Genomic DNA, 26,810 nt, shown 5'->3' with positions numbered 1-26,810 from the left:
ATGGTCGTAGCTGTCACTCCTATTAACCCTATTTTCCGGCCTATCGGGTCGCCAGAGACCCAATCAGCCCGGAATCGCCGCAAATTGCTGATCTTAGGACCCCACCATGCATTTGCACAGGATGCCTGCTGAATTATTTCAGCAGGCATCCTAGACCAGTCCCCGCCCAGTACTCGGCGGGGACCGAAATTCCCATGGGCGTACCTGTTTGCCTTGGGTCCTTAAGTACCATGGAGCCAGTGCGTACCCTTATGCCCTGGGTCCTTGAGGGGTTAAAGGGGTGGTCAAGTGAAAATGATCTTAACCCCTAGGAGATAAGAATCTGATTGTGGCAGTCTGACCACTGGGACCAACACTAGATCTCTGGACAGGACCCCAGCTCTTAGTGAGAGCATTTGCTGTAGGCAGCATTTTTACTAGACAACCACACAGCTATATTGCATGCAATGCTTTATGTGCATTTTCTCCTGTACCTTTTCAGTATTGCTTATTGAGTTGTGTATTGTTTACAGATGACACTTCTAGAAGGCAGCATCGCTGTCAATGGGTCATTTGCCTATGTTGCTCAACAGGCATGGATATTGAATGCCACTCTAAGAGACAACATTCTGTTTGGAAAAGATTATGACGAGGAAAGGTATGAGCTTTTTTATTTTTATTTATTTATTAATTAATTTATTTATTGAACACTTCAAACGGTGAACTAGTAAAACCTTTAAGGCTGGGTTCAGAGTACGGAATCTCCAGGCAGAAAATTTCCGCCCGAAGATTCAGAGTGCGGCCAGCGCCGACTGAATCAGTCGATGCTAGAACTGCGCGGACACTGCAGTATCCAATAGGCTGCAATGTGTTCCGCAAGTATTTCCGCCTGAAGAAAGAGCAACGCCATTCTTCAGGCGTAAATTTCCAAGCGGATTTTCCGTTCAAAAATTCTGCTTCACAAATTCCGAAGTGTGAATTTGTGAAAGGAAACCCATTCACTACACTATACATTTTAGCAAGTGGAATTTCTGCCTGCAAATTCAAAGCGGAATTGCAGGTGGAAATTCAGTAGTGTGAACCTAGCCTTAGAGTTCATTACAGCACTATGCAGATAAAGAATACAGTAAAGGTGTCTGCTTTTCTGACTTGTTTTATGCTTCTTAAAGGGGTTTCCTGTTAATGACATAGAATGTGGTAAACTGACTGCCAGCTTTGCACTAAATTGTTACTATTGCACTAAAGGGAACCAGTCATCCAGAAATAGCCTATTCAACTGCTGACATCGACATATAGCAATCCTTGCAGTGAGAGCAATGGTACCTGTATGGAGCATATCATTTAGTGCAATAGTGGAAAAAATGCTTTTTATTACTGGCTTGTCGAGTCAAAGAAGTGTGGCACTTTGGTGCCCAGGGGCACAACACCTCTCCCTCTTTGATAAAAAGCCAACACTCTTTTAGCCCTAGCAAAATCCGGCAGGTGTGTTGTTCACGCCTGGTGAACTTGACAGGTCTTGTGGTCACTTCACTGCCTGTGCGCTGCAATCCTGACCAAAGAGAGAAGGGGCAGAGAAAGGCATTGCAGCCCAGAACACCATTCTGTCTCGCCCTTTATTCTCTGGGCCAGGAATATTTATTTATTTTTTTCCACTATTGCACTAAGTATCATGCCACTTATAAGATATTGTTGCTCTTATTGCAAGGATTGCTATACATCCATACGCAATTTCTGGATGGTAGATTCCCTTTTGAAAAGCTTTTTGTTTTGGAACCAAATACTGTTCTATTATATGTTAAAACTAGTTTTGAACCTCTATTTTTTTTTTTTTCTCGGTCGCTCTTTATTGGGGGACACCTATACTGATGGGTATATGCTCTTGCCACTAGGAGGCGCTGACGCTAGGAAAAGTAGTCTGTTCCTCCCTGGCAGGATATACCCACCCACTGGAAGTGAGGTAATCAGTTTTAGCTAGTGTCAGTAGGAGGCAAGTTTAGTTAGGTTTTTTTCTTCCTTTTGTTTCCCTGCATGTCGCTACCTGATCCTCCATATGCGACAAAGGGGCACAGTCATAGAGTATGTACTGTCAACCCCTTCTCTCAAACGGCCAGTGCCTGGAGGTTGTACCCTGGCTCCGGGTCCCCCACTGCCCCTGCTCGCCCCGCTATCTTAGCCTGGTATGATGCTTCGTGGCCATAAACTGGTTGAAGACACCTGGGTGAGTATGAGAAGATGGAGTCTGTTGGTGAGTATGTCTAACATTACTGCCATGACATGTCTGCCGTGCCTACAGCCGCATTCCAGCCCCTTCCTCAGGGCGAGACACCGGTGGGATGCCCCTGCAGATGCATCCGCATCCTTGACATTAGCTGAGGGCCTTTCCCAGATGTTGCCTTCTCTTGTGTCTTTAGACATCAAGTGTCCGCTTTGTGGTCTTTATTCCCAGGAGGGTGCTTGGAAACTGCAATTTTCTCCCACAGGTCCTTATAGGTCTTCAGAATCTCTGGCTAGTGTGCTGGACCCCCCACTTCTAGTGCAAGGTTTTCAAGCACGTGTTCCTACGTGGACATGGACTGGACCCAATACTACATATTGGTCTGTGTGGTTTCCTCTGCTGCCCCTGATCTCCCGGGATGGGAGGGATACTATCCATGGCCCCAGGCCTCCCCGCCCCTCCATATGCGACAATAGGGCACCAGTGCCTGGGGGTGCTCTCTATTGATAAGCCAGACTGTTGTCTGCACGGTTTCTGCCACCACCGGTCTCCCATCATGGGGCTGCCGTGTCCTTGGTTTGAGTTCCTGTACCCCGCTTCTAATGTGAGGAGTCCAGAAGGGTGTTTTTATTGGTACAAGGGGACCCTGTGCCAGTAAGCTGGACAGTGGTCTTCATGGTCTCCTACTCCTCTAGGTCGCCCTTGAGACATTATGGTCCCACTGCTATGGGGCGGTGTCCGAAGAAGTGACCCTACGTGTCTTAACGACCATTTTCAGGGTGATAGGGATGCAATCCAGGGCTCCTCAACCTCCCCTGATCTTCCTGGGTGATGGGGAATCTATCCACTGTGCTGCCACGTGCTTGGCAGGGTTTTCCTATACCTTTCTGTGTGGGAGGACTCTGGATGAGGGTTCCTGCAAGTGCACAGGGATGATGCCAGTCAGCCAGACTTCGTCTGCATGGTCTCCGGCACCAACAGGTCGCCAGTCAGATCGGCCACACTCCGGCACCCCACTTTCTGTGGGAGGGTTCAAAGGAGTGATCATGTGCATTCAGGGATCCAATCAGACATGATTTACTGCTACGTCGTGTCAACTACCATAGTTGCACCACATACTGGTTCGCAGAGTTCCCTGCCTTACCAGGTCCCTCTCTGCATGTCTTCCGTTCTCACAGCTGAAGGCTGGTAACCCACATTTAATGTGTGCTTCTGACTGCGGGATTAGGTATGGCCATGGTCCCTATGCCATATAGCCAGACTGTGCCTGCAGGGTTTCTAATCCACCAGGTTACGTCCCCCTTTCCTGCCGCTTCCGTCACTGCATACCGGTGACTCACTTTCCATGTGAAGTTCCACGAAGTGTGTCTCTGTGGGTTCATTGAACCTGTTATACCATTCAGATGGTCGCTGCATGTTTTCTGCCCCACATATCTCTTGCATCTGCGACAGCAGTCCTGGTGTGGGGCACCATTAGAAAATGGGGTGTGGGCATTTTCTACAGGTTCCATGGCTTTTCACGGTAACTGCAGCACTCTGTTCCCCTTTGTAAGAGTGCTACGTTGGTCTGCTAGGGGCATGGTTGTGACACACCATTGGGCGCTGAGCCTTTCTTTCATACTGTGGACTTGAATGTCTGCGATTCCTTTTTGTGCCTGCAATCTTGCTTCCTCACTACTATTGAGAGGTATCCATGTCTGTGTCCCTATGTATGTTAGGTCCCTCAGCACGTGTAGAGCCCACCTTCCCTTCTGTCGGTGGTGTGTGCTTCGGACCTTCCTGTAATCTTGTTTCCACAGGTCTGCAGCGGTTGAGTACCTCTGTTCTGGCATGGGGCCTGGTGGGGTGTCACAGACAGGTATCTTCCTGGGTTCCTGTGCAGGGTGGACCAGGCACCTGCTCGGTTGCCTTATCTGGCCCAGGGTTACACTGCGATGGGGTGTTCCTCTAAACGCTGTTGGTTGCTCTGTGTGTGTGCTTCTTCCTTGCATTTGTAGTCACGTCTTTGCATTTTTGCCCAGCTCCAGTGTCCAGGATTCCGATCCCTCTGGGGACACAAATTGGCTCCTCGATCTGTTCTCACAGAGTTCCTGGTGGCTTTGTCCACCCAGCACTTTGTCTTTTGCCGCAGGGCGGCTTGTCCCTGCTCCTACAGTGCCTGGTGCACTTTGACAATCCTTCTTCCATAGGGGTACGGGGATCAGGGGGCTTTTCATTTCCACAACCCCTTGTTTTCCCCTCCACTAGGGGGACTATTTTGCCGGTCGCTTTTTACTACTGAGATGGAGTTATGTCTCTTTTCCCACTTTATAGGTGCGATATTTGTCTGGGCCTTGTTTTTCGCTGAGAGCATTCAGTAGAGCTTTTTGCTGTCTCTGCCTGTGTGCTTACTACTGCCCACTATTGCAGCCTGGCTCTCTTCCTGTTTCTTGGTTATCTACTGCTGCTCAGGCAGCCTTGGCACTCCCCTCTTTTGGAGGGGTTTCTGCTATCGTGTGGCTCGGCAACAGCTGGTCTAGCCTCAGTCTGTCATTTGGGTCCTGCCCTTGCTCTCCTTCCCCCTCGCCATAGTCTCCTTGGTAGGGTGTGTTCCTCCTTCCCTTGACTGTGTCAGTAGCACTACACGGACTCCACAGTTTTCTAGTTACCTTTCTGTGCCCATTCCCAGCCTTGTTCCCTTTTGTTTCCCCTCCGTTCCTGTCCTGATGGGTTGTTGCTTCAGAGTGCTCTGGTCCGCTTGGACCGCTGAGGCTCAGGACCGGTTGGTCTCCTTGTCTTGGCCACTATCCTGGGACGCTGTGGCGTGCCTTCTTCTCTAGGTCGGCCCTCCTGGTTCTTTGGGCCCTAGTGATCTCACGCATGTGTAGTGGTCCTGCCCAGATATCTCTGCAATCTCATTTATGGGGTGGTCTTTCTGTACCGCACTTTTTTCTCGGCACGGATCTCTGTCACCTGGAGCATTTCGTGGACGTTGGGTTTCCTTACCCCTTGGGTGTAAGTCTTACGGGAGACTCGGGAACCTCCAATTCCCATGTCGGCCGCTCCGGTGTCCCGTATACTCCTTTTTATGGTCATCCGCTCCGTTCTTGGCCGTTTCTTCTTCTGTGTCCAGCTTCCAGGTGACTCCGGAACCTCTGTGTCCCATATCTGTCGCTCTGGTGTTCCGGGATGCCCCTTTTCTGGATATTCTGCTTCTTCTTTGCCATTATTCCCTTCCATCTTCTCCTTTGGGGTCCATGGAGGTGTTCCAGTCGTGCGGATTACACCAGTTGAGCTATGTCACCTCCGAGGTGCTCGCGGCGGGCTCCTGGATAAGGGTTTTGGGTCTGCAGATGTTCAGATCTTCAATCTTCCGCACCAGGCCTCTCTAGAGCCAGTTTCCATCTCTTTTTCTTTTTTTTTTTTCTTCTTTTGTTGTGCCATTTTTCATTTTTGTTTCCCAGCCGGGCTAGCCCTCTGTCTGGTTCTGTGTTCCTTAGAGTTGATTTCCTACCTCCTTCTTGGATGGTTCGGGTTCTCTGGCTTCCTGGTCGACTTTTTATGGGCTCTCTATGAGGACTGTAGTTTGAGTCCCTGCGAAGGTCGGTCCCTTCCTTTGGTGGCCCAGTCCATCTCCATGGCTGGGGGATCTTCTTGGAGCCCTGTTTTTTAAGCCTTGGTTTTCTCTGTCCTGGGGTGTCTTCCGCAGGCCTAACGGACAAGTGGGTTCAGTCTCGGCACGGATTCCCTTTCGCAAGTGGTTGTTATTCCCACCCTAGGGGGGACTGCTTTGGTACGTCCCAAAGAAGAGCGACCAAGAAAAGGAGATTTTTTGTTTGCTGTACTCACTGTTAAATCTCTTTCTTGTAGCCTTCATTGGAGGACACCGCACCCACCCATTTCTTCATTTTTTGTCTGGATAGTCTTCTCCAGTTATTGGGTTTTTCTAGGGTCCTTCGGACATATTTCTTTGATTACCTTACTTCCAGTAGGTGGGTATATCCTGCCAGGGAGGAGCCGACTTATTTTCCTAGTGGCAAGAGTATATACTCATTAGTATAGGTGTCCCCCAGTAAAGGCTATGAGAGAGAGATTTTGCAGTGAGTACAAACAATCTCCTTTTTCTCTGCAATTCTAATGTTTTACAGCAATTTGAAATTGCTTATTACAAGTGATCTCTGATACACTTTGGATGCTGTTAGGCATGGCAGATTCATTTCAGAAATGTCTACATTTGAATAATTCATGCCATACATGTGAATTGGATTAGGTCTGTAGCATGTGCTTGGATAGGACAGTTGAATAGATTTCTGGAAAATGTCTATGGTGTGTGAACTTAGGTTTTCTAAGCCATGCCCCTTTGGCAGCATCACATACATATTTCAGAATTTCTGCATTTGCTAACAGCAACAAAGGGTTTAGCAAGATGCTTAACCTTTCATTAAAAAAAGTATTAAAGGAAATGTATTAGCAGAAATTACATTTTTAATTTTTAATTTATTTTTTTAAGGTCAAACCTTTTTATGAAACCTATAAATTAGATATTCATATTTGCTTTTACTTCTGTCATCTTACTATGATCATAAGCATATATAAGTCAACGTGTCAGCTTCAGACCCTAGTTTCCAATATACATCCTAGTAACAATAATAATCTACAGAAAATAAAAATAAGTCTACAAGCAGAAAATTACGCCAGGCTAGAAAAAAAGAACTTTTCAGTATGGTTTCTACAGTATTGTGGCTTCAATTAGTATGAAAAATATATAGTTATCTGTTTTCTATTGATGGCATACACTATACAACCCTATGTAACAGCTGTTATATCTGCATAGTGAGAAATTGTGCATTTCTAACTACTGTATGTGCATAAAGACTATTTTAGTTTTAAGGAGAGAGGTGCGTCCTACAACTATAATATAATTTATATTAATGATTCCTGCTTAACAGTTTAACCTGTAATAGTATTCACAATGGCAGTTGTAAGGATCATAAATTTAACCTGTACTAGGCAGAATTCAGGAATGATCTTTTTTTCACTCCAGTTATTTTGGAATCTATAATAAGAAAATAGTACTAGAGTCTATTTTTAAGTCACAGTAAATATTCTCTTAGTAAGTTGTTACGCAATTGTTTAAAAGTTGTATTGTTATAATTAAATATATCTGTATGTGACTTAATTTATATTTCTGTTTCTAGGTATAACACTGTGTTAAGTGTTTGCTGCTTGCGACCAGATTTGGCAATACTTCCCAATAGTGACTTGACAGAGGTGCGTTTTATGAAGTATTGCATTGCCACTTTCATTGCATGCCTTATTTATCAAGGCTTGCACGCCATTTTGCACAAGCCTCATTTTGCTATAAAATCTGTGTTTGTGCTAAAAAAAAAATGTTTTTTAAATTGTGCGGATATTTTTGACATCTTTACCCCAGTTTTTTGGTGTAGGCATTGATCAATTACCCCACCAGTGTTTTTAACGGTTTGTTCATTATATAACAAACATTGTTATATTATTTGCTACATCTATATCCACATTAATAATTGTTAGAACTGCATACAAAACTCATGAGAAAGATAGAAATAGTTGCTATCATTGATCATTATCTTTATGTAAACTGTTGTAAGTAGTTCTTACCTTCATTTCTGTTTGTTAAATAATGTGGTGAGTTTAATATTGTCCATTTCACCCTTTTACTGGCAAGAATGTACCGTATTTATCGGCGTATAACACGCACTTTTTAGGCTAAAAATTTTTGCCTAAAGTCTACCTACGTGTTATACGCCAATAAGCTGCTGCAGTTCAAAGATTTAAAGCGGGTGCTTTAAATCAATGAACTGCAGCGGCTTTGCAGGTGCAGAGACCGCCAGCGCTGCCGGCTTCTCTGCCCCTGCCTGTCCTGGGGTCTAGAGCCCTGCTGCCGGCCCTTCTCTCCCCCTGGCTATCGGTGCCGCTGCCCGTTCTCTCCCCCTGGCTATCGGTGTCGCTGCCCCATTGCCGGCGCTGATAGCCAGGGGGAGAGAAGCGGCGCCGGCAATGGGGCAGCGGCACAGATAGCCAGCGGGAAAGAAGGGGCAGCGGCACCCATTGCCGGCGCCGCTGCCACGTTGCCTCCCCCATCCCCGGTTGTATAATTACCTGTTGCTGGGGTCGGGTCCGCGCTGGCTTCAGGCTTTTTTTTTACTTTTTTTACCCAAATATCCTTGGTAAAATGAGGGTGCGTGTTATAGGCCGGTGCGTGGTATACCCCGATAAATACGGTATGTTCCTGATGAGATATTGTGTATGTTGATGCAAGTACATATATTTAACTTAAAAATTTTTTTTTCTAGATTGGAGAACGTGGAGCTAACATAAGTGGTGGCCAGAGGCAAAGAATCAGTTTGGCAAGGGCCCTTTACAGTGATCGCAGCATTTACATTCTGGATGATCCTCTCAGTGCCTTAGATGCCCATGTAGGCAACCACATCTTCAACAGTGCCATAAAAAAGCACATGAAGTCTAAAACTATTTTGTTTATCACTCACCAGCTTCAGGTAATAGTCAGAGCCAAGTGAGGTACAAAGAATGGTGCCAGGGTGACATAGCCTAAACACTTGTTCAAATTTGACACACCTTCTGTCATTCTGTGCCCTATTTAAAACTTTCTACCTCCAGTACCTTGTGGACTGTGATGACGTCATTTACATGAAAGATGGATGCATTACAGAAAGAGGGACACACGAAGATCTTATGAAGCTTAATGGAGAATATGCTACGATTTTTAATAACTTTCAGCTCGGTGATGCACCTCATATTGAGGTAAGTTATAAAAAAAAAAAAAAAAAAAACTTTTTTTTTTTTTTATAGTGCAAGAAAACAAATCTAAAATTTATTTAAGGCCCCATAAGCAGTAGAGAAAAGTCAGCTAAACCCACCGATTTTGTAAGGACTGATCACGTGTTTAATGAGGCCTCCAGACTTTTCCCTCTGACAAATAATGTCTGTGGAGAGAGGGGCTAGCCATGTTTTATTTAAATTTTCCAAATTTTTTTTCTTGTACTCGGGAAGATAAGCCACCACCAGAGGAGTCTGCTATTGAAAGTGTATGGGCAGCTTTATATATATATATATATATATATATATATATATATATATATATAATTTTTTTTTTTTTTTTTTTTTTTTCTCTCTGCTGCTGTAGTTAATACCCTTTTATTATCTTTCTATATCTTTTAGTTCTGGTTTTCCCACAAATTGCATTCGTCATTTATCCATAGGATAAGCAATTAGATTTGATGCTCCTTAGCCTGTGGAAAGGCAATAACTTTTTTTCACGAGAAAACCTTTTTAATAAATTTTCTTGGTCTGCATTCCTTATTCCAGACTGTGAGATGTTTTTAAATGTTTCCTTTTATCTTGCACATGGTTCTGCATACTATTAAATTAACACTTTTAAACATAGCTATTCAAAATATAGAACTGAAAATGCTAAACAATGCTGGCAATAGTGTGTTTTTTAAAAGCCGTAGTTTCTGACATGTATTACTCGTGCAGTAGCATTGTCATTTAATCCCCACAAACACTTATCCCTGCCCTTTTATATAGATATTGTCTGATTACTGGAGGAAACACTACTGGGTTCCCTGATGTTCACGAGAATAAGGGTTATGTGTCCTCATTTTGAATGGAGCAGTGATTGGGCGCCTACATTGCTGCTTCATTTAAAGGAGATCTGTAGTGCTCTGAACTTAATCTATCTCTATGGGATTCATGGAGGGGCGTGCCGGCTGCCGCGTCATGCAGGAACAGAACACCCCCTTTCCTGTACATTGCCGCGGCCCTGTACAGGAGATCGCAGGGGCCCCAGCGCTCGGACCCCCCGCGATCTAAAACTTATCCCCTATCCTTCGCATAGGGGATAAAGTTCAGAGCACTACAGATCTCCTTTAACTTTGAGACTGCTGAACACAGCCGAGTACACCGCTAAACTTAACCCCTTCAGGACCAAGCTCATTTTGGCCTTAAGGACCAGAGCGTTTTTTGCAAATCTGACCACTGTCACTTTAAACATTAATAACTCTGGAATGCTTTTACTGATCATTCTGATTCCGAGATTGTTTTTTCGTGACATATTCTACTTTAACATAGTGGTAAAATTTTATGGTAACTTGCATCCTTTCTTGGTGAAAAATCCCCAAATTTGACGAAAAAATTGAAAATTTTGCATTTTTCTAACTTTGAAGCTCTCTGCTTGTAAGGAAAATGGATATTAAAAATACATTTTTTTTTTATTCACATATACAATATGTCTACTTTACGATTGCATCATAAAATTGACGAGTTTTTACTTTTGGAAGACACCAGAGGGCTTCAAAGTTCAGCAGCAATTTTCCAAATTTTCACAAAATTTTCAAACTCAATATTTTTCAGGGACCAGTTCAGGTTTGAAGTGGATTTGAATGGTCTTCATATTAGAAATACCCCACAAATGACCCCATTATAAAAACTGCACCCCCCAAAGTATTCAAAATGACATTCAGTAAGTGTTTTAACCCTTTAGGTGTTTCACAGGAATAGCAGCAAAGTGAAGGAGAAAATTCAAAATCTTCATTTTTTACACTCGCATGTTCTTGTAGACCCAATTTTTTAATATTTGCAAGGGGTAAAAGGAGAAAATTTTTACTTGTGTTTGTAGCCCAATTTCTCTCGAGTAAGCACATACCTCATATGTCTATGTTAATTGTTCGGCGGGCGCAGTAGAGGGCTCAGAAGCGAAGGAGCGACAAGGGGATTTTGGAGAGTATGTTTTTCTGAAATGGTTTTTGGGGGGCATGTTGCATTTAGGAAGCCCCTATGGTGCCAGAACAGCTAAAACCGCCCACATGCCATACCATTTTGGAAACTAGACCCCTTGAGGAACGTAACAAGGAATTAAGTGAGCCTTAATACCCCACAGGGGTTTCACAACTTTTTGCAAATGTAAAAAAAAAAAAAAAAAATATCTAAAATGCTTGGTTTCCCAAAAATTTGACATTTTTACAAAGGGTTAAATCAGAAAATACCCCCCAAAATTTGAAGCCCAATTTCTCCCAATTCAGAAAACACCCCATATGGGGGTGAAAAGTGCTCTGCTGGCGCACTACAGGTCCCAGAAGAGAAGGAGTCACATTTGGCTTTTTTGAAGCAAATTTTGCTCTGGGGGCATGCCTCATTTAGGAAGCCCCTATGGTGCCAGGACAGAAAAAAAACCACATGGCATACCATTTTGGAAACTAGACCCCTTGGGGAACGTAACAAGGGGTAAAGTGAACCTTAATACCCCACAGGGGTTTCACGACTTTTGCATATGTAAAAAAATATATATATTTTTTACCTAAAATGCTTGGTTTCTCAAAAATTTTACATTTTTGCAAAGGGTTAAAGCAGAAAATGCCCCCCAAAATTTTAAGCCCAATTTCTCCCGATTCAGAAAACACCCCATATGGGGGTGAAAAGTGCTCTGCTGGCGCACTACAGGTCTCAAAAGAGAAGGAGTCACATTTGGCTTTTTGGAAGCAAATTTTGCTCTGGGGGCATGCCGCATTTAGGAAGCCCCTATGGTGCCAGGACAGCAAAAAAAAACCACATGACATACCATTTTGGAAACTAGACCCCTTGGGGAACGTAACAAGGGGTAAAGTGAACCTTAATACCCCACAGGGGTTTCAAGACTTTTGCATATGTAAAAAAATATATATATTTTTTACCTAAAATGCTTGGTTTCTCAAAAATTTTACATTTTTACAAAGGGTTAAAGCAGAAAATACCCCCCAATATTTGAAGCCCAATTTCTCCCGATTCAGAAAACACCCCATATGGGGGTGAAAAGTGCTCTGCTGGCGCACTACATGTCTCAAAAGAGAAGGAGTCACATTTGGCTTTTTGGAAGCAAATTTTGCTCTGGGGGCATGTCGCATTTAGGAAGCCCCTATGGTGCCAGGACAGCAAAAAAAAAAACACTTGACATACCATTTTGGAAACTAGACCCCTTGGGGAACGTAACAAGGGGAAAAGTGAACCTTAATACCCCACAGGGGTTTCAAGACTTTTGCATATGTAAAAAAATATATATATATTTTTTACCTAAAATGCTTGGTTTCTCAAAAATTTTACATTTTTACAAAGGGTTAAAGCAGAAAATACCCCCCAATATTTGAAGCCCAATTTCTCCCGATTCAGAAAACACCCCATATGGGGGTGAAAAGTGCTCTGCTGGTGCACTACAGGTCTCAGAAGAGAAGGAGTCACATTTGGCTTTTTGGAAGCAAATTTTGCCCTGGGGGCATGCCGCATTTAGGAAGCCCCTATGGTGCCAGGACAGGAAAAAAAAACACATGACATACCATTTTGGAAACTAGACCCCTTGGGGAACGTAACAAGTGGTAAAGTGAACCTTAATACCCCACAGGGGTTTCACGACTTTTGCATATGTAAAAAAAATATATATTTTTTACCTAAAATGCTTGGTTTCTCAAAAATTTTACATTTTTACAAAGGGTTAAAGCAGAAAATACCCCCCAAAATTTGAAGCCCAATTTCTCCCGATTCAGAAAACACCCCATATGGGGGTGAAAAGTGCTCTGCTGGTGCACTACAGGTCTCAGAAGAGAAGGAGTCACATTTGGCTTTTTGGAAGCAAATTTTGCTCTGGGGGCATGCCGCATTTAGGAAGCCCCTATGGTGCCAGGACAGCAAAAAAAAAACACATGGCATACCATTTTGGAAACTAGACCCCTTGGGGAATGTAACAAGGGGTAAAGTGAACCTTAATACCCCACAGGTGTTTCACGACTTTTGCATATGTAAAAAAATATATATATTTTTTACCTAAAATGCTTGGTTTCTCAAAAATTTGACATTTTTACAAAGGGTTAAAGCAGAAAATGCCCCCCAAAATTTGAAGCCCAATTTCTCCCGATTCAGAAAACACCCCATATGGGGGTGAAAAGTGCTCTGCTGACACACTACAGGTCTCAGAAGAGAAGGAGTCACATTTTGGCTTTTTGGAAGTGCTCTGGGGGCATGCCGCATTTAGGAAGACCCTATGGTGCCAGGACAGCAAAAAAAAAAACACATGGCATACCATTTCGGAAACTAGACCCCTTGGGGAATGTAACAAGGGGTCAAGTGAACCTTAATACCCCACAGGTGTTTCACGACTTTTGCATATGTAAAAAATAAAATAAAAAAATCACTAAAATGCTTGTTTTTCCCCAAATTTTTCATTTTTACAAGGGGTTATAGCTGAAAAATTACCCCAAAATTTGTAGCCCCATTTCCCTTGAGCAAGGAAATAACCCATAAAAGCACGTAAAATGCTTTGCTGGTGAACTACAGGTCTCAGAAGGGAAGGAGCAAAATTTGGAGAGAGAATTTTTTGGGGGCATGTCGGATTTAGGAAGCCCCTATGGAGCCAGAACCCCGGGAACCTGCTGAGGTATTCATCTAGGGGTATAATGGAAATTTTTTTAAGTTTTGTTTAGGGGTTTAGCAAGATAGTGAAAATAAAACTATACCTGCCAAGGTATTCATCTAGGGGTATAATGGAATTTTTTTTTTTGTTAAGGGTTTAGCAAAATGTTGAAAATATAAAACTATACCTGCCAAGGTATTCATCTAGGGGTATAATGGGAATTTTTAGTTTTATTAGGGGTTTGCCAATTAGATTTTTTTTAATAGTTTAGTGGAGAAAAAGGGGGAAATAAATGAATTGCTCACATGTCATTCCAAGGGTGCATTGGGTAGAGTTATCCAAAGTCATTCTAAAAATAATTAAAGGGGACAAAATTAGATATCATATGTTGTGTGATAGATTTTAAAACAGTCTTCAATGCACAGACCGGGTTTGTGGGGACATGTCTCACAGTGGTATATAGTGCATTTTCTAATGCCACGCTTGGAGCACACCCGACACCGCTTCTGTTGCCTACTCCCCGATTCTCTACGGGGAACTACCGCAGGAAAATGTTGCCCTGGAACTATTCTGTTCTCCGATCCTGTGGCTCTGCTTTCCTCCCCTTCCGGATCCCCAAACAGAAAGTCCTTAATAACATTTTTCTGGAATTGCAGGTATGTGCATGTATTTCCTGCACGTTTGTACACCACAAATGAATTGTACATGGTAATTTGGAAGAGGTGCAGTGCCAATTTTTTATACCAGGTCTTAGTTTTGCGTAGGGCAGTGTACGGCTGCAAGGCCTGATCTGACAGATCCACCCCTCCCATGAACTTATTATAGTCCTGGATACACACCGGTTTAGGGGCACTCTCTGTGGTACCACGGACTTGGACAGGGGTGGATCTGTCTGGGTGTAAGGTGGTTAGTACAAGAACATCACGCTTGTCCTGGTACTTCACAAGCATCATGTTGTCCTTGCACACAGCCTTGCTTTCCCCCTTCTTCAACTTTTGCCGTACAAAAATTTTAGGCAGATCCCTTTGATTTCGCCTGATGGTACCACAGGCCACAGTCCCCTTGGCAAACAGGCATTGTAGTAATGGGACGCTAGTGTAAAAATTATCAAGGTAGATGTTATACCCTTGATCTAGCAGGGGGTGAACTAGATCCCATACTATTTTTCCCGTTGTTTTTAGTACGGGGGGACACTCTGGGGGCTCTATTTTAGAGTCTTTCCCCTCATAGACTCTGAATTTGTGCGTATAGCCGGTTGTGCTCTCGCACAACTTATAAAGTTTTACCCCATACCTGGCCCGTTTGTTAGGCAGGTATTGCCTAAAGTGCAACCTTCCTTTGAAGTGCACAAGAGATTCGTCCACTGCAATCTCTTTTTCTGGGGTGTAAACTTCAGAAAATTTTTGATTTAAATAATTAACAAGGGGCCGAATTTTATATATGCGATCAAAATTTGGATCACTGGGAGGTGGACAATTTTCATTATTTGCATAATGTAGAAATTTGAGGAGGGCTTCAAACCGATTCCTTGGCATGACCGACCGGTACAGTGGAGTATGGTAAAGCATATCATTACTCCAATAGGAGCGAATTGTGGGCTTTTTAACTATGCCCATGTTAAACAAAAGGGCAAAAAATTTTTTGAGCTCTAGTGCATTGGTTGGCGTCCATTGATAAGGCCTAGCATGATATGCCTGTGGATTGGCCGCAATGAATTGCTCAGCATACCGGTTGGTTTCCTCCACTATCAAATTAATCAGCTCTTCTGAAAAGAAGAGCTGAAAAAAATCAGCTTCTTTCAACCCCACGGTGTCAACACGAATGCCTGCAGTGGCCACAAACTCAGGCAAATTGGGTATAAAGTTTGAAGCTGGAGCCCACTCAGAGATGGCACTAGGACCTGGCTCAATATTGGTACTAGGACTGGTACTAGGACCTGGCCTAGGGCGGTGGCGGGGAGGTTCCTCGTCAGAATCAGTGGAAGAGGAAGAAGAAGAGGGCAAATATAACAACTCTTCACCACTATCTGAACCAGAGGAAGATGCCAAGAAGGCATATGCCTCCTCAGTGCTGTACATGCGACGCCTTGACATATTGGATGACACTATAAGTGGCGAAGTGTCTCTGATGTACAACACTAGAACAATATTTTTTTTGTATTTTTATATTTTTATATATTTTTTTTACTTTTTTACTTTTTTTATAACAACGGAAAAACTGAAACAAAAAGCGCCACTAGAACTAAAAAAAAACAGCGGCGAACTGTCACTGCTGTCACTAATCAGTGACGCACCAGGAAAAAACGTAACAGGGTAGTATGGAGGTGTGCAAGGTGGTGATGGGATGAAAGGGTGACAGTCACTTCAGGGGCACTGACAGTATTTTATATTATTCTTCACTGTCACTGTTATGGTCAGTGACAGACTTCAATTTCTTCACAGCTGATGAATGAATGAATGAATGAATGAACGAATGAATGAATGAATGAATGAACGAATGAATGAATGAATGAATCAGCAGCAGGATAAGGGGCACTGATGGGCACTGAAACTTTATTACTGTACTGTACTGTAGAATGTAACTATATTCAGTTACAGTTACAAGTTACAATCTTCACTGCAGCCTGTCAGATCACACAGGCTGCAGACTTCAGACAGGGAGGACAGCAATTGGAAGGGGCACTGCTGGGCACTACTGGAGACTGATGGGCACTGCTGGGCACTGATGGGCACTACTGGACACTGATGGGCACTGATGGGCACTAGACTGTCACTGTTATATTCAGTGACAGTCACTAGGATCGTCACTGCAGCCTGTCAGATCGCACAGGCTGCAGACTTAGGAGGCAGCAGATGGGCACAGATGGGCACTGGGGGGCACTGCTGGGCACTACTGGGGCACAGATTTATACAAGACTGTCACTGTTATATACAGTGACAGTCACTAGGATCTTCACTGCAGCCTGTCAGATCAGACAGGCTGCAGACTTCAGACGGCGGCAGCAGCAGCAGGGTAAGGGGCACTACAGGGGGGGTTCTTTTACTTCCACTTAAATTTTTAGCTTTTAGAAAAGCTTTTTAACACTCTTCTGTCTTCTGTCTTCTGTCCTAACACTAACACCGGCTCCGATCGCTGTTCAGAACGAACTGAAAGCTTCGGAGCCGGTGTTATTGTAACAAAGACACTGATACACTGTGATTGGTCCACAGGGACCAATCACAGGGCTCTAATCCCAGGACCAATTACAGATGGTCCTGGGATGTCAAGCAGAACTTGTCTCCCGCCGCTGGGCACGGGATTTCTGCCTGTTAACCCTTGCGCTGCTGTGCAGCGCCGGGTTAACTGCATGTCATTTATAAACGCCGGGATGCGCGAACGCACTGCACAACCCGGCGTTTATATATGACATTCTGCGCAAAGGGGTTAATAGTGATGTGTAAGCTGGGGCAGGCCTGGGGGACTTTGTCATATTCTCAGTTGTTATAACAACCTACCTGCACCCCTTTTTCTGTCTTATCACAAAATGTTATGGTCTCTATTGACTGCAGCATCTGAAAGCTTAGATGGCCAATATTGGTATTACTGTTAACCCCTTAACAATGCAGGACGTATATTTACGTCCTGCGCCGGCTCCTGCGATATAATTCAGTGACCCCGCATCATATCTGGTCTATCCCAGCGGCTAACGGTAGCCGGGATCCGTGGCTGATACCGGACATCACCGATCCCGGTGATGTCTGGTATTAACCCTTTAGATGTGGCGATCAAACTTGATCGCCGCATCTAAAGTTTAGAAAAAAAAAAAAAACAATCCTGGCAGCTCAGTCGGTTTCACCATGGGACCACCATGGTGAAATCGCGCTGTCCCGATCAGCTGTACGGACACGAGGAGGGTCCCTACCTGCCTCCTCGTTGTCCGATCGCCAAATGACTGCTCCGTGCCTCAGGCAGGAGCAGTCGAGCGCCAAAAACACTGACCGATGATATGCTATGGCATAGCATTGATCAGTGTGGGCAATCAGTGTAATGCATGTTATAGTCCCCTATGGGGGCTATAACATTGCAAAAAAGTGGGGAAAAAAAGTTAATAAAGATGATTTAACCTCTTCCCTAATAAAAGTTTGAATCACCTCCCTTTTCCCATTAAAAACAAAACAAAAACTGTTAATATGAAGCCCTTGTGGCTTACTTCAAGCTATAAAATAAAAGTATATAAAATATACTGGGAACTTCTGCTGTAATAAAGTGCAATATTAGTGCTCTAATAATTATAAATAGAGCATTGTGCCACTTATAGTTCTTGCGCTTAGAATGTTATAGTTGTAATTATAGTCTCTTGTCCTTTTGTAAGGCAGTGTTCCAATATCTCTTATTCCGGCAAAGAATAAGACAATGTACTTGCTCCAGCAAGAGAATAAATGTTCTGCGTGTTTTGCAGTACAGTAGCAATGTTAAAATGAATGGTACGGTGGTGCTATGCACCTCTCACCTATCCCACCAAGAGCAACGGGAGACGGAAGTACAGATCACGGCAGTCTGGTCTTGCAGCTCCTGCAGTTTGCGGCACAAATCCGATGTCACAGGCTGTATTATGCCGGCTCTGACCTTCTGCGGGTACATGCAGGTGTTGGTAGCTGTATGCTCGTCTGAATGGAAGTTTGAGAACATCTGCTCTGCGGCAGGTGTATGTAACACCGCCATCCTCGTGTCTTTGGGTCTGGGGAGCTCTTTGATTGACAGGGCACTATCTGTCAAAGGCACCCAGTTCCGGCAAGTAGCAGTATGCTTGGCAGCAGCAGACCTCACTGGACAATAGTATAGTCAGGTATATACGCAAGCTGGATGCGTTTCAGGATCGCCATAGATGCTTTCCTCAGCAGCGGGGGTACATAATGTACATAAGACAAAATGAAACCTGTATAAGTTTGGTATTATTTTAATCATATGGACGTACAGAATAAAGATAAGGTGTCATTTTTACCGAAAGAAACGGACCCCACTGTGTAGAAGACCCCAAAAATTACAAATTGGCGTTTGTCTTTTCAATTTTGTTGCACAATCATTATTATTATTATTATTTTTCTTTTTTGTTTCACCGTGCATTTTGATGAAGTAGAATTGGTGGTGTAAAACATTTTTTTTTAAAAGCCATCATTTGAGTCTATAGGTGCAAAATTTAAAGGGTTATGATTTTTAAAAGGTGAGAAGGAAAAAACGAAAGTAGAAAAACCGTGAGTCCTTAAGTGGTTAATTCTGGCCATTGCAGCAAAACCCTGACTGTCAGTCACAACAAGGCATTTGTGTGATCACATGTGCACAGCTTCTGTGTCTATGCAGTCACTATAATTTACGTGTATGCATTCTGTGCCAACTACACTCTGCACTTGTATTTATTTTGTTGATGGTAATCTACCTTAACACATTAAAATATAGTATGTATTTCATAGTCCTGTTAATGCAAATATGAGAAGTCTGTTTTTTATATAGCACCAAAGGGAATCTATTAAGAATGCCATTTCACAATAATGGCCAGATAACAGGATGCAAGACTGCTCATAGATTCAGAAGTGTAACACTTTTTATAAAACTTGTAGGGCACGTTTAGTTTGCATTTGGATGTCATGTGTTTAAGCACTGCTTTGTTTTTCCTGTACTATCCATGTTTTTACCATGTTTTTTTTTGTTTTGTTTTTTGCAGGTGAGTCTCAAAAAGAACATTAACAGTTCATTAAAGAAGCCTTTAGACAAAGGAAATAAGCCAGGATCTGTAAAGAAAGAAAAGGTCACAAAAAAGGAGGATGGTAAACCATATTCCTTTGATTAGTTTGTCACCACAAATTTTCTTTTGCACCTGTTGATATTGGAATTCCTGTAATGTATTTAACAATAGCCAAGCAAGAGTAAAGTGATACTACAGCTCCCAGTATGACCTGAGCAAAAGTAATGGTATGCTGAAAGCTGTTGTTTCACTCATCATAAGTGCAGAACTGACAAGTGACTACAGCACTGATGGAATTGTTAGGCAGAATATCCGTGACCTTTTTTTTTTTTTTTTTTTTTTTTTTTTAATATACCTTTCTCCATCTGGTCCAATCCGCCATGACTTCTTCCAGCTACATTTTCCCTTTGCAGAGTTTGATGTCCAGATGTAGTTTGTTCCTAACTTTGTCAGCTAATCCTCATCGTCTATATAAAGACAATAATCAAAGGGGAAATCCAGGAATGAAAAAAATAATAATTTCAAGTAAAAATAGCACCACATCTGTTGTTGTGTATGGTATTGCAGCTTGGCTCTATTCACTTTAAAGGGTACCTTTCATCAATAAAACTTTTGATATATTTTAGATTAATGTATGCAGAAGAACTTTCCAATTGTATGTTGTTAAAAAAAAATGCTTCTTCCTATTTATTTTTCCACTTTGAAAAAAATGACCCCTAGGGGTCTCCCTACCAGTCCTGGCTGCAAGCCCTTTTACTGAGCTCCGGTCTTTCTTCTCCCTGCACATGCAGTTGTAAATAGAGAGGAGAAGACTCGGAGCTGCAGGCCGTGCTGTGATCACGGCCACGCCTCCTTCCTCCCTCACACTAGGACAGCTGAATGAGCAGCCAAGAAGACAATAAATCAGGTACAAAGAGGGGGTTTTGAATGAAAAGAAACACAGGGATGGTGTCAGTGAGTCAGAGACGGATTGGGGGGAATTAGGGAGAGTTTAGATCATGATAGGTACTCTTTAATGGAATGAAGCTGCAATACCACAAACAACCCTAATGACAGACTTGCTATTTTGAAGGAAGTAGGCTCTGTTTTACAATCCTGAATAACCTCTAAATATCCTCTGCCCCCGGAATATAACCCTGCCAAACAGAATATGTACACACAAGTATTCTTAAGGGAGCCTAAAATATTAGTTATTGAAGTGTCTGTTGCTTGAAAACCTCCTTCTTTTGAAAACTGCATTTAATATTTGCATTAATACGGTGCTGTATGTATTATGGTGTAAAGTCTGGCAGAAATAACTAGACACCATAGAGATAGCTATTTCAGTAATAATGTTATTAAAGATTACTAAAATATTGACGTTCCATTTTATTAAAAAAAAAAAATTTTGTTTGGTATCTAAATTTGACAGGCCAGCTAATGCAAATGGAGGAGAAAGGAAAAGGATCAGTGCCCTGGTCAGTATATGGAGTTTATATCCAGGCAGCTGGAGGTCCTTTTGCGTTTTTCATAATCATGGCCCTTTTTGTCCTCAATGTTGGAAGTACAGCATTCAGCAATTGGTGGCTTAGTTATTGGATTAAGCAAGGAAGCGGGGTAAGACTCTTTTCTACACTGCTGAATGTGATGTGAATAAAATCGTATAATATTTTAAGTTTTCAGTAGTTTGAGAGATTCATGCTTTCTCTTAAACATATATGACCTAGTGTTAATTTTAAGTTGCTTTTATTACTTCTGGTATTTACTCTTTCTGAAGAAAGTGGTTTTAAACCTTTATATTCCTACAGAACACTTCAGTGCTGTTACACAATGAAACTGTGGTCAGTAACAGCATGAAGGATAATCCCAATGTGCTATACTACACTGGCATCTATGCTCTATCTATGGTTGTCATGCTAATTCTGAAAGCAGTACGTGGCATTGTCTTTGTTAAGGTAATTCATTTTCAGTGATTTTTAGATCTAGGTCTACGGACTGCTCTTCATGGATAAATAGTGTTACATCTTTTAATTTGTTTCAGGGCACTCTTCGAGCTTCTTCTAAGCTTCATGATGAACTCTTTAGGCGCATTCTCCGGAGTCCTATGAAGTTCTTTGATACTACTCCCACAGGCCGAATTTTAAATAGGTTTTCTAAAGACATGGATGAAGGCAAGTTTTCTTTTATTTATGGAGAGGCTGTACCATAACTTAATAAAAATATTTTTGATTGTGTTCTCAACATGGCCATGTAACTAAAAATTATGAAATGGCATTATATTAACCCCTTAAGGACCCAGACAATTTTCACTTTAAGACACAGCCATTTTTTGCACATCTGACCACTGTCACTTTAAACATTAATAACTCTGGTATGCTTTTACCTTTCATTCTGATTCCGAGATTGTTTTTTCATGACATATTCTACTTTGTTAGTGGTAAAATTTTGTCGATACTTGCATCATTTCTTGGTGAAAAATTCCAAAATTTGATGATAAAATTGAAAATTTTGCATTTTTTTTTAATTTGAAGCTCTCTGCTTTTAAGGAAAATGAATATTCCAAATAAATTATATATTTATTCACATATACAATATGTCTACTTTATGTTTCCATCATAAAGTTGACATGTTTTTACTTTTGGAAGACATCAGAGGGCTTCAAAGTATAGCAGCAATTTTCCAATTTTTCACAAAATTTTCAAAATCAAAATTTTTCAGGGACCAGTTCTGTTTTAAACTGGATTTGAAGGGCCTTCTTATTAGAAATACCCCACAAATGACCCCATTATAAAAACTTCACCCTTCAAAGTATTCAAAATGACATTCAAAAGGTTTGTTAACCCTTTAAGGTGTTTCACAGGAATAGCAGCAAATTGAAGGAGAAAATTCAAAATCTTCAATGTAAAATCTTTTTACACTCACATGTTCTTGTAGACCCAGTTATTGAATTTTTACAAGTGGTAAAAGGAGAGAAATCTTCCTAAAATGTGTAACCCAATTTCTCTCGAGTAAGAAAATGCCTCATATGTCTATGTAAAGTGTTCGGAGGGCGCAGTAGAGGGCTCAAAAGGGAAGGAGCGATAGTGGGATTTTGGAGAGTGAGTTTTTCTGAAATGGTTTTTGGGGGGCATGTCACATTTCGGAAGCCCCTATGGTGCCAGAACAGCAAAAAAAAAAAACACATGGCATACTATTTTGGAAACTACACCCCTCAAGGCACGTAACAAGGGGTCCAGTGAGCCTTAACACCCCACAGGTGTTTGACGCCTTTTTGTTAAAGTTGGATGTGAAAATGTTTTTTTTTTTCACTAAAATGCTAGTTTTCCCTCAAATTTTAAATTTTTACAAGAGATAATAGGACAAAATGACCCCCAAAATTTGTAACCCCATCTCTTCTGAGTATGGAAATACCCCATGTTAGGACGTTAAATGCTTTGCGGGCAAACTACAATGCTCAGAAGAGAAGGAGCGCCATTTGAGCTTTTGGGGAAAAAAATGTTTGGAATGGAAGTCAGGGGCCATGTGCGTTTACAAAGCCCCCGTGGTGCCAGAACAGTGGACCCCCCCACATGTGACCCTATTTTGGAAACTACACCCCTCACAGAATTTAATAAGGGGTGCAGTGAGTATTTACACCCCACTGGCGTTTGACAGATCTTTGGATCAGTGGGCTGTGCAAATGAAAAATTTAATTTTTCATTTTCATGGACCACTGTTCAGAAAATCTGCCAGACCCATGTGGGGCATAAATGCGCACTGCACCCCTATTACATTACGTGAGGGGTGTAGCTTCCAAAATGGGGTCACATGTGGGTATTAATTTTTTTGCGTTTATGTCAGAACCGCTGTAAAATCAGCCACCCCTGTACAAATCACCAATTTAGGCCTCAAATATACATAGTGCGCTTTCACTCCTGAGCCTTGTTGTGCGCCCACAGAGAATTTTACGCCCACATACGGGGTATTTCCGTACTCAGGAGAAAAATTGCGTTGCAAATTTTGGGGGTCTTTTTTTCCTTTTTAACGCTTGTGAAAATAAAAAGTATAGGGCAACACCAGTATGTTACTGTAAATTTTTTTCTTTTTTTTACACTAACATGCTGGTGTAGACCCCAACTTTTCCTTTTCCTAAGGGGTAAAAGGAGAAAAAGCCCCCAAAATTTGTAGTGCAATTTCTCTCGAGTACGGAGATACCCCATATGTGGCCCTTAACTGTTTCCTTGAAATACGACAGGGCTCCGAAGTGAGAGAGCTCCATGCGCATTTGAGGACTAAATTATGGATTGCATAGGGGTGGACATAGGGGTATTCCACGCCAGTGATTCCCAAACAGGGTGCCTCCAGCTGTTGCTAAATTCCCAGTATTCCTGGACAGTCAGTGCTGTCCAGAAATGCTGGGAGTTGTTGTTTTGCAACTGCTGGAGGCTCCGTTTTGGAAACACTACTTACAATACGTTTTTCATTTTTATTGGGGGGACAGTATAAGGGGGTGTATATGTAGTGTTATAGCCTTTATTATGTGTTAGTGTAGTATAGTGTTTTTAGGGTACATTCACACTGGCGTGTTACGATGAGTTTCCCGCCAGGAGTTTGCGCTGCGGTGGGGGAGCAAACCTCCGACTGTTTCAAAACTACAACTTCCAGCATGTACTGACAGACCGTTCATGCTGGGAGTTGTAGTTTTGCAACAGCTGGAGGCACACTGGTTGGAAAACCTTCAATTAGGTTCTGTTACCTAACTCAGTATTTTCCAACCAGTGTGCCTCCAGCTGTTGCAAAACTACAACTCCCAGCATGTACTGATCACTGAAGGGCATGCTGGGAGATGTAGTTATGCATTAGCTGGAGGTACGCAACTACAACTCCCAGCATGCCGAGACAGCTGTTTGGACATGCTAGGATTTGTAGTTTTGCAACATCTGGAGGGCTACAGTTTTAGAGAACACTGCAAGGTGATCTCCAAACTGTGGTCCTCCAGCTGTTGCAAAACTACAAATTCCAGCATGCCCTGACAGCAAACAGTTGTTTGGGCATGCTGGGATTTGTAGTTTTGCAACATATGGAGGGCTACAGTTAGAGACCATTATAATGGTCTCAAACTGTACCCTCCAGATGTTGCTAGGCAACTCACCGGGATCCGTCGCCCTCAGCCTCCGTCGCCCGCCCAGATCGGTAAGTGGATCTTCGGCTCCGGTCCCCGTCGTTTCCCCGTCCTGCCCCGCCTATTGTGGGTGGGCAGGACGGGGAAAACGAAAGTTAAAACCCCCGCCCCCGATCTGCTATTGGCGGTCGCGTCTAGACCTCACGCCTATGACTTCAGGGGGATCGTGGGTGTCCCCCTTATATTCCGGGTCACTAATGACCCGGAATTGCGCAAATCGCAAGTGTGAATTCACTTGCGATTTGCCGCGATCGCCGACATGGGGGGGTCTGATGACCCCCCTGGGCGTTTGCACGGGATGCCTGCTGAATGATTTCAGCAGGCATCCCGGTCCGATCCCCGCCCGGTGCGCGGCGGGGGCCCGAATTCTCAATTACGTACGCGTACGTCATGGGTCCTGAAGTACCAGGGTGTCATGACGTACGTGTACGTCAAGGGTCCTTAAGGGGTTAAAAAAGTATGACGAATCGTGCAAGAACAACAAAACTTAATAAAGAAGGATCACATGAAGCCATCAGTTATCAGTTCTTTATAGAGTTCTAGTAATACAAATCACCCAAATGTCCCTGATCAAAAGTTTTACATACCATTTGAATGGTTGGCCTTGTTACAGACACACAAGGTTACATGCAGGTTTAAATGGCAATTTCCTACAACTGTGACTTAAATTTCAATTTGTGTCTCTATAAATAGTCAATGGGGAACCTTATAAAAACCTGCTTATGGTAGGGTCACACAGAGCACACGCTGTGGATGCACAGACGGCAGTCACGAGAGAGCTCCCTGCTGCGACTTGGTAACTCTGTGTGTCCGCTTGCGGTTTTGGATTTCCTGCTATGCATCTGCTACAAGCTACGGGGAAATCCGCAGCTACGAGCTAACACACAGAGTTACCAAGCCGCAGCAAGGAGCTCGCTCTTGTTACAGCCATAGGCGCATCCGTAGTGTGAAATATGCTGCAGATGCACTGTGTGACCCTACCCTCAGAGAAAAAGTGGAACAGTTGCCCAGAGCATCTTAGCAGAATGTTTCTTTTAGTTTTAAAATTTACTCTGATAAATAGCTCTGAGCGTTAACAAAAAATAACTAGACAATAAGCTATAGAAATGGGATATAGGTTAAAAAAAAATAATAAATAAAAAAAAAAAGCCTTAGAGGAACTCTTTATTTCATAAGGATACTTTCTTGTTTACTTGAGATCCACTCAGGTGTCACTGAATTGCAGAGCCAGTCTCTCAATTTGTTACTCAGCCATAATGATCAAATTAATAATGGACTTGTCACTATTTGGCTACTCCTATATAAGGCTGTTCATATCTCTACACCTAAATTGTCAGCTATGTCTCCATAGAAAATGACAGTGTAACTTTCTATGTCATGGGGGGAAAAGACAGATAATTCTTATCTCTGTAGTTTCTCGACGCATTTCTCTGTATTTACATGCATTTCATCAGGAGACTAATGAAGAGGCTTAGGATAAGTAATGTAGTTATTTGTACGTTAATACCCTTAATATACAACAAGTCATATGGTACTGGACTCCTCACTGAATTGTGAACGTCGCATGTCTCACTACTATGAGCATAAAAGCATAGCGAAAATGCAACCAGTAAATCACCCATTTTCCTTGCAAAATATCCAAAAAAGTTAAAAAAAAACTATTCCTCTACAGTTTACCTAATTTCAGAAGGGACGGTCTGACCTCCGATTGTCTTGGTTCCCATTGCTGTCATACTGGCAGAGCAGCGTTTCTTCACTCCTCTCACTCTTCTAACTACTCTAGTGGCCGGCTGGAGCGCACTTGTCACTTCACCCCTCCGTGCCATTTCCTGTCAAGCCCTCTTGCCCATTTACCAAAACACAGGTGCGCCGTATCCTAGCAACCCACAGCTTAATTATCACAAGTTTAGGAAGTACATATTTCCACAGTTTTTTCTTTAGTTTTAGCAGTTAGAGCAAGGAACAGAAGCAGTTGCAATTGGGCTACAAACTTATCTAATGAACTCCGACCATTAGTCTGTCTATTGAGCTAGCAAATAAATGGATTAAAGACAATAGAAAGTCACTCAATGTTACTTAAAAACTGGTTATCTGATACAGAAATTGAATAATGCTAGATAATTCAACTCTTCACTGCTCATTTGCACATTTATCGCTGGATTCCTTTATAGTAGAGATACACTGATAAGGGCATATGGATGACTATGAATACACATGGCCATATACCGAAGTCCACTAAATTTTATCTGTCAGAAAACTGTACTTGAGAGGATTATTAAGACCCTGAGCATTCACAGAACTCATTCTGGAAATTAATTTCTCTTACTGAAGCATATGCCAATTC

At 42.6% G+C, this 26,810-nt stretch overlaps 1 protein-coding gene and 1 long non-coding RNA gene across 7 annotated transcripts in view; one reads left to right on the top strand and one right to left on the bottom strand.

The window, feature by feature from the left end:
- The window catches only part of ABCC5 (ATP binding cassette subfamily C member 5), a 169,487-nt gene that overhangs the window by 108,130 nt on the left and 34,547 nt on the right, over positions 1-26,810 (top strand). For all 6 annotated transcript variants that reach the window (XR_008891201.1, XM_056565597.1, XM_056565595.1 and 3 more), the window contains 8 exons: positions 513-637; positions 7,372-7,444; positions 8,506-8,709; positions 8,831-8,974; positions 19,306-19,408; positions 20,738-20,922; positions 21,114-21,260; positions 21,347-21,476. Coding sequence is in view for 5 of the 6 variants with exons in the window: in XM_056565597.1 (XP_056421572.1) it covers positions 513-637; positions 7,372-7,444; positions 8,506-8,709; positions 8,831-8,974; positions 19,306-19,408; positions 20,738-20,922; positions 21,114-21,260; positions 21,347-21,476 (1,111 nt within the window). In the remaining variant the exon portion in view is untranslated. The remainder of the gene's footprint in view (positions 1-512; positions 638-7,371; positions 7,445-8,505; positions 8,710-8,830; positions 8,975-19,305; positions 19,409-20,737; positions 20,923-21,113; positions 21,261-21,346; positions 21,477-26,810) is intronic.
- LOC130361917 (uncharacterized) overlaps positions 1-26,810 on the bottom strand; it is a 73,469-nt gene that overhangs the window by 14,134 nt on the left and 32,525 nt on the right. Inside the window, exon 2 of the long non-coding RNA XR_008891202.1 lies at positions 19,682-19,793. This is a non-coding gene — a long non-coding RNA (uncharacterized LOC130361917). The remainder of the gene's footprint in view (positions 1-19,681; positions 19,794-26,810) is intronic.

Source organism: Hyla sarda, chromosome 3, assembly GCF_029499605.1.
Source record: "Hyla sarda isolate aHylSar1 chromosome 3, aHylSar1.hap1, whole genome shotgun sequence".
Lineage (NCBI taxonomy): Eukaryota > Metazoa > Chordata > Amphibia > Anura > Hylidae > Hyla > Hyla sarda.
Note: the sequence above shows the minus strand (reverse complement) of the source record. Positions and strands in the feature narration are given on the sequence as shown.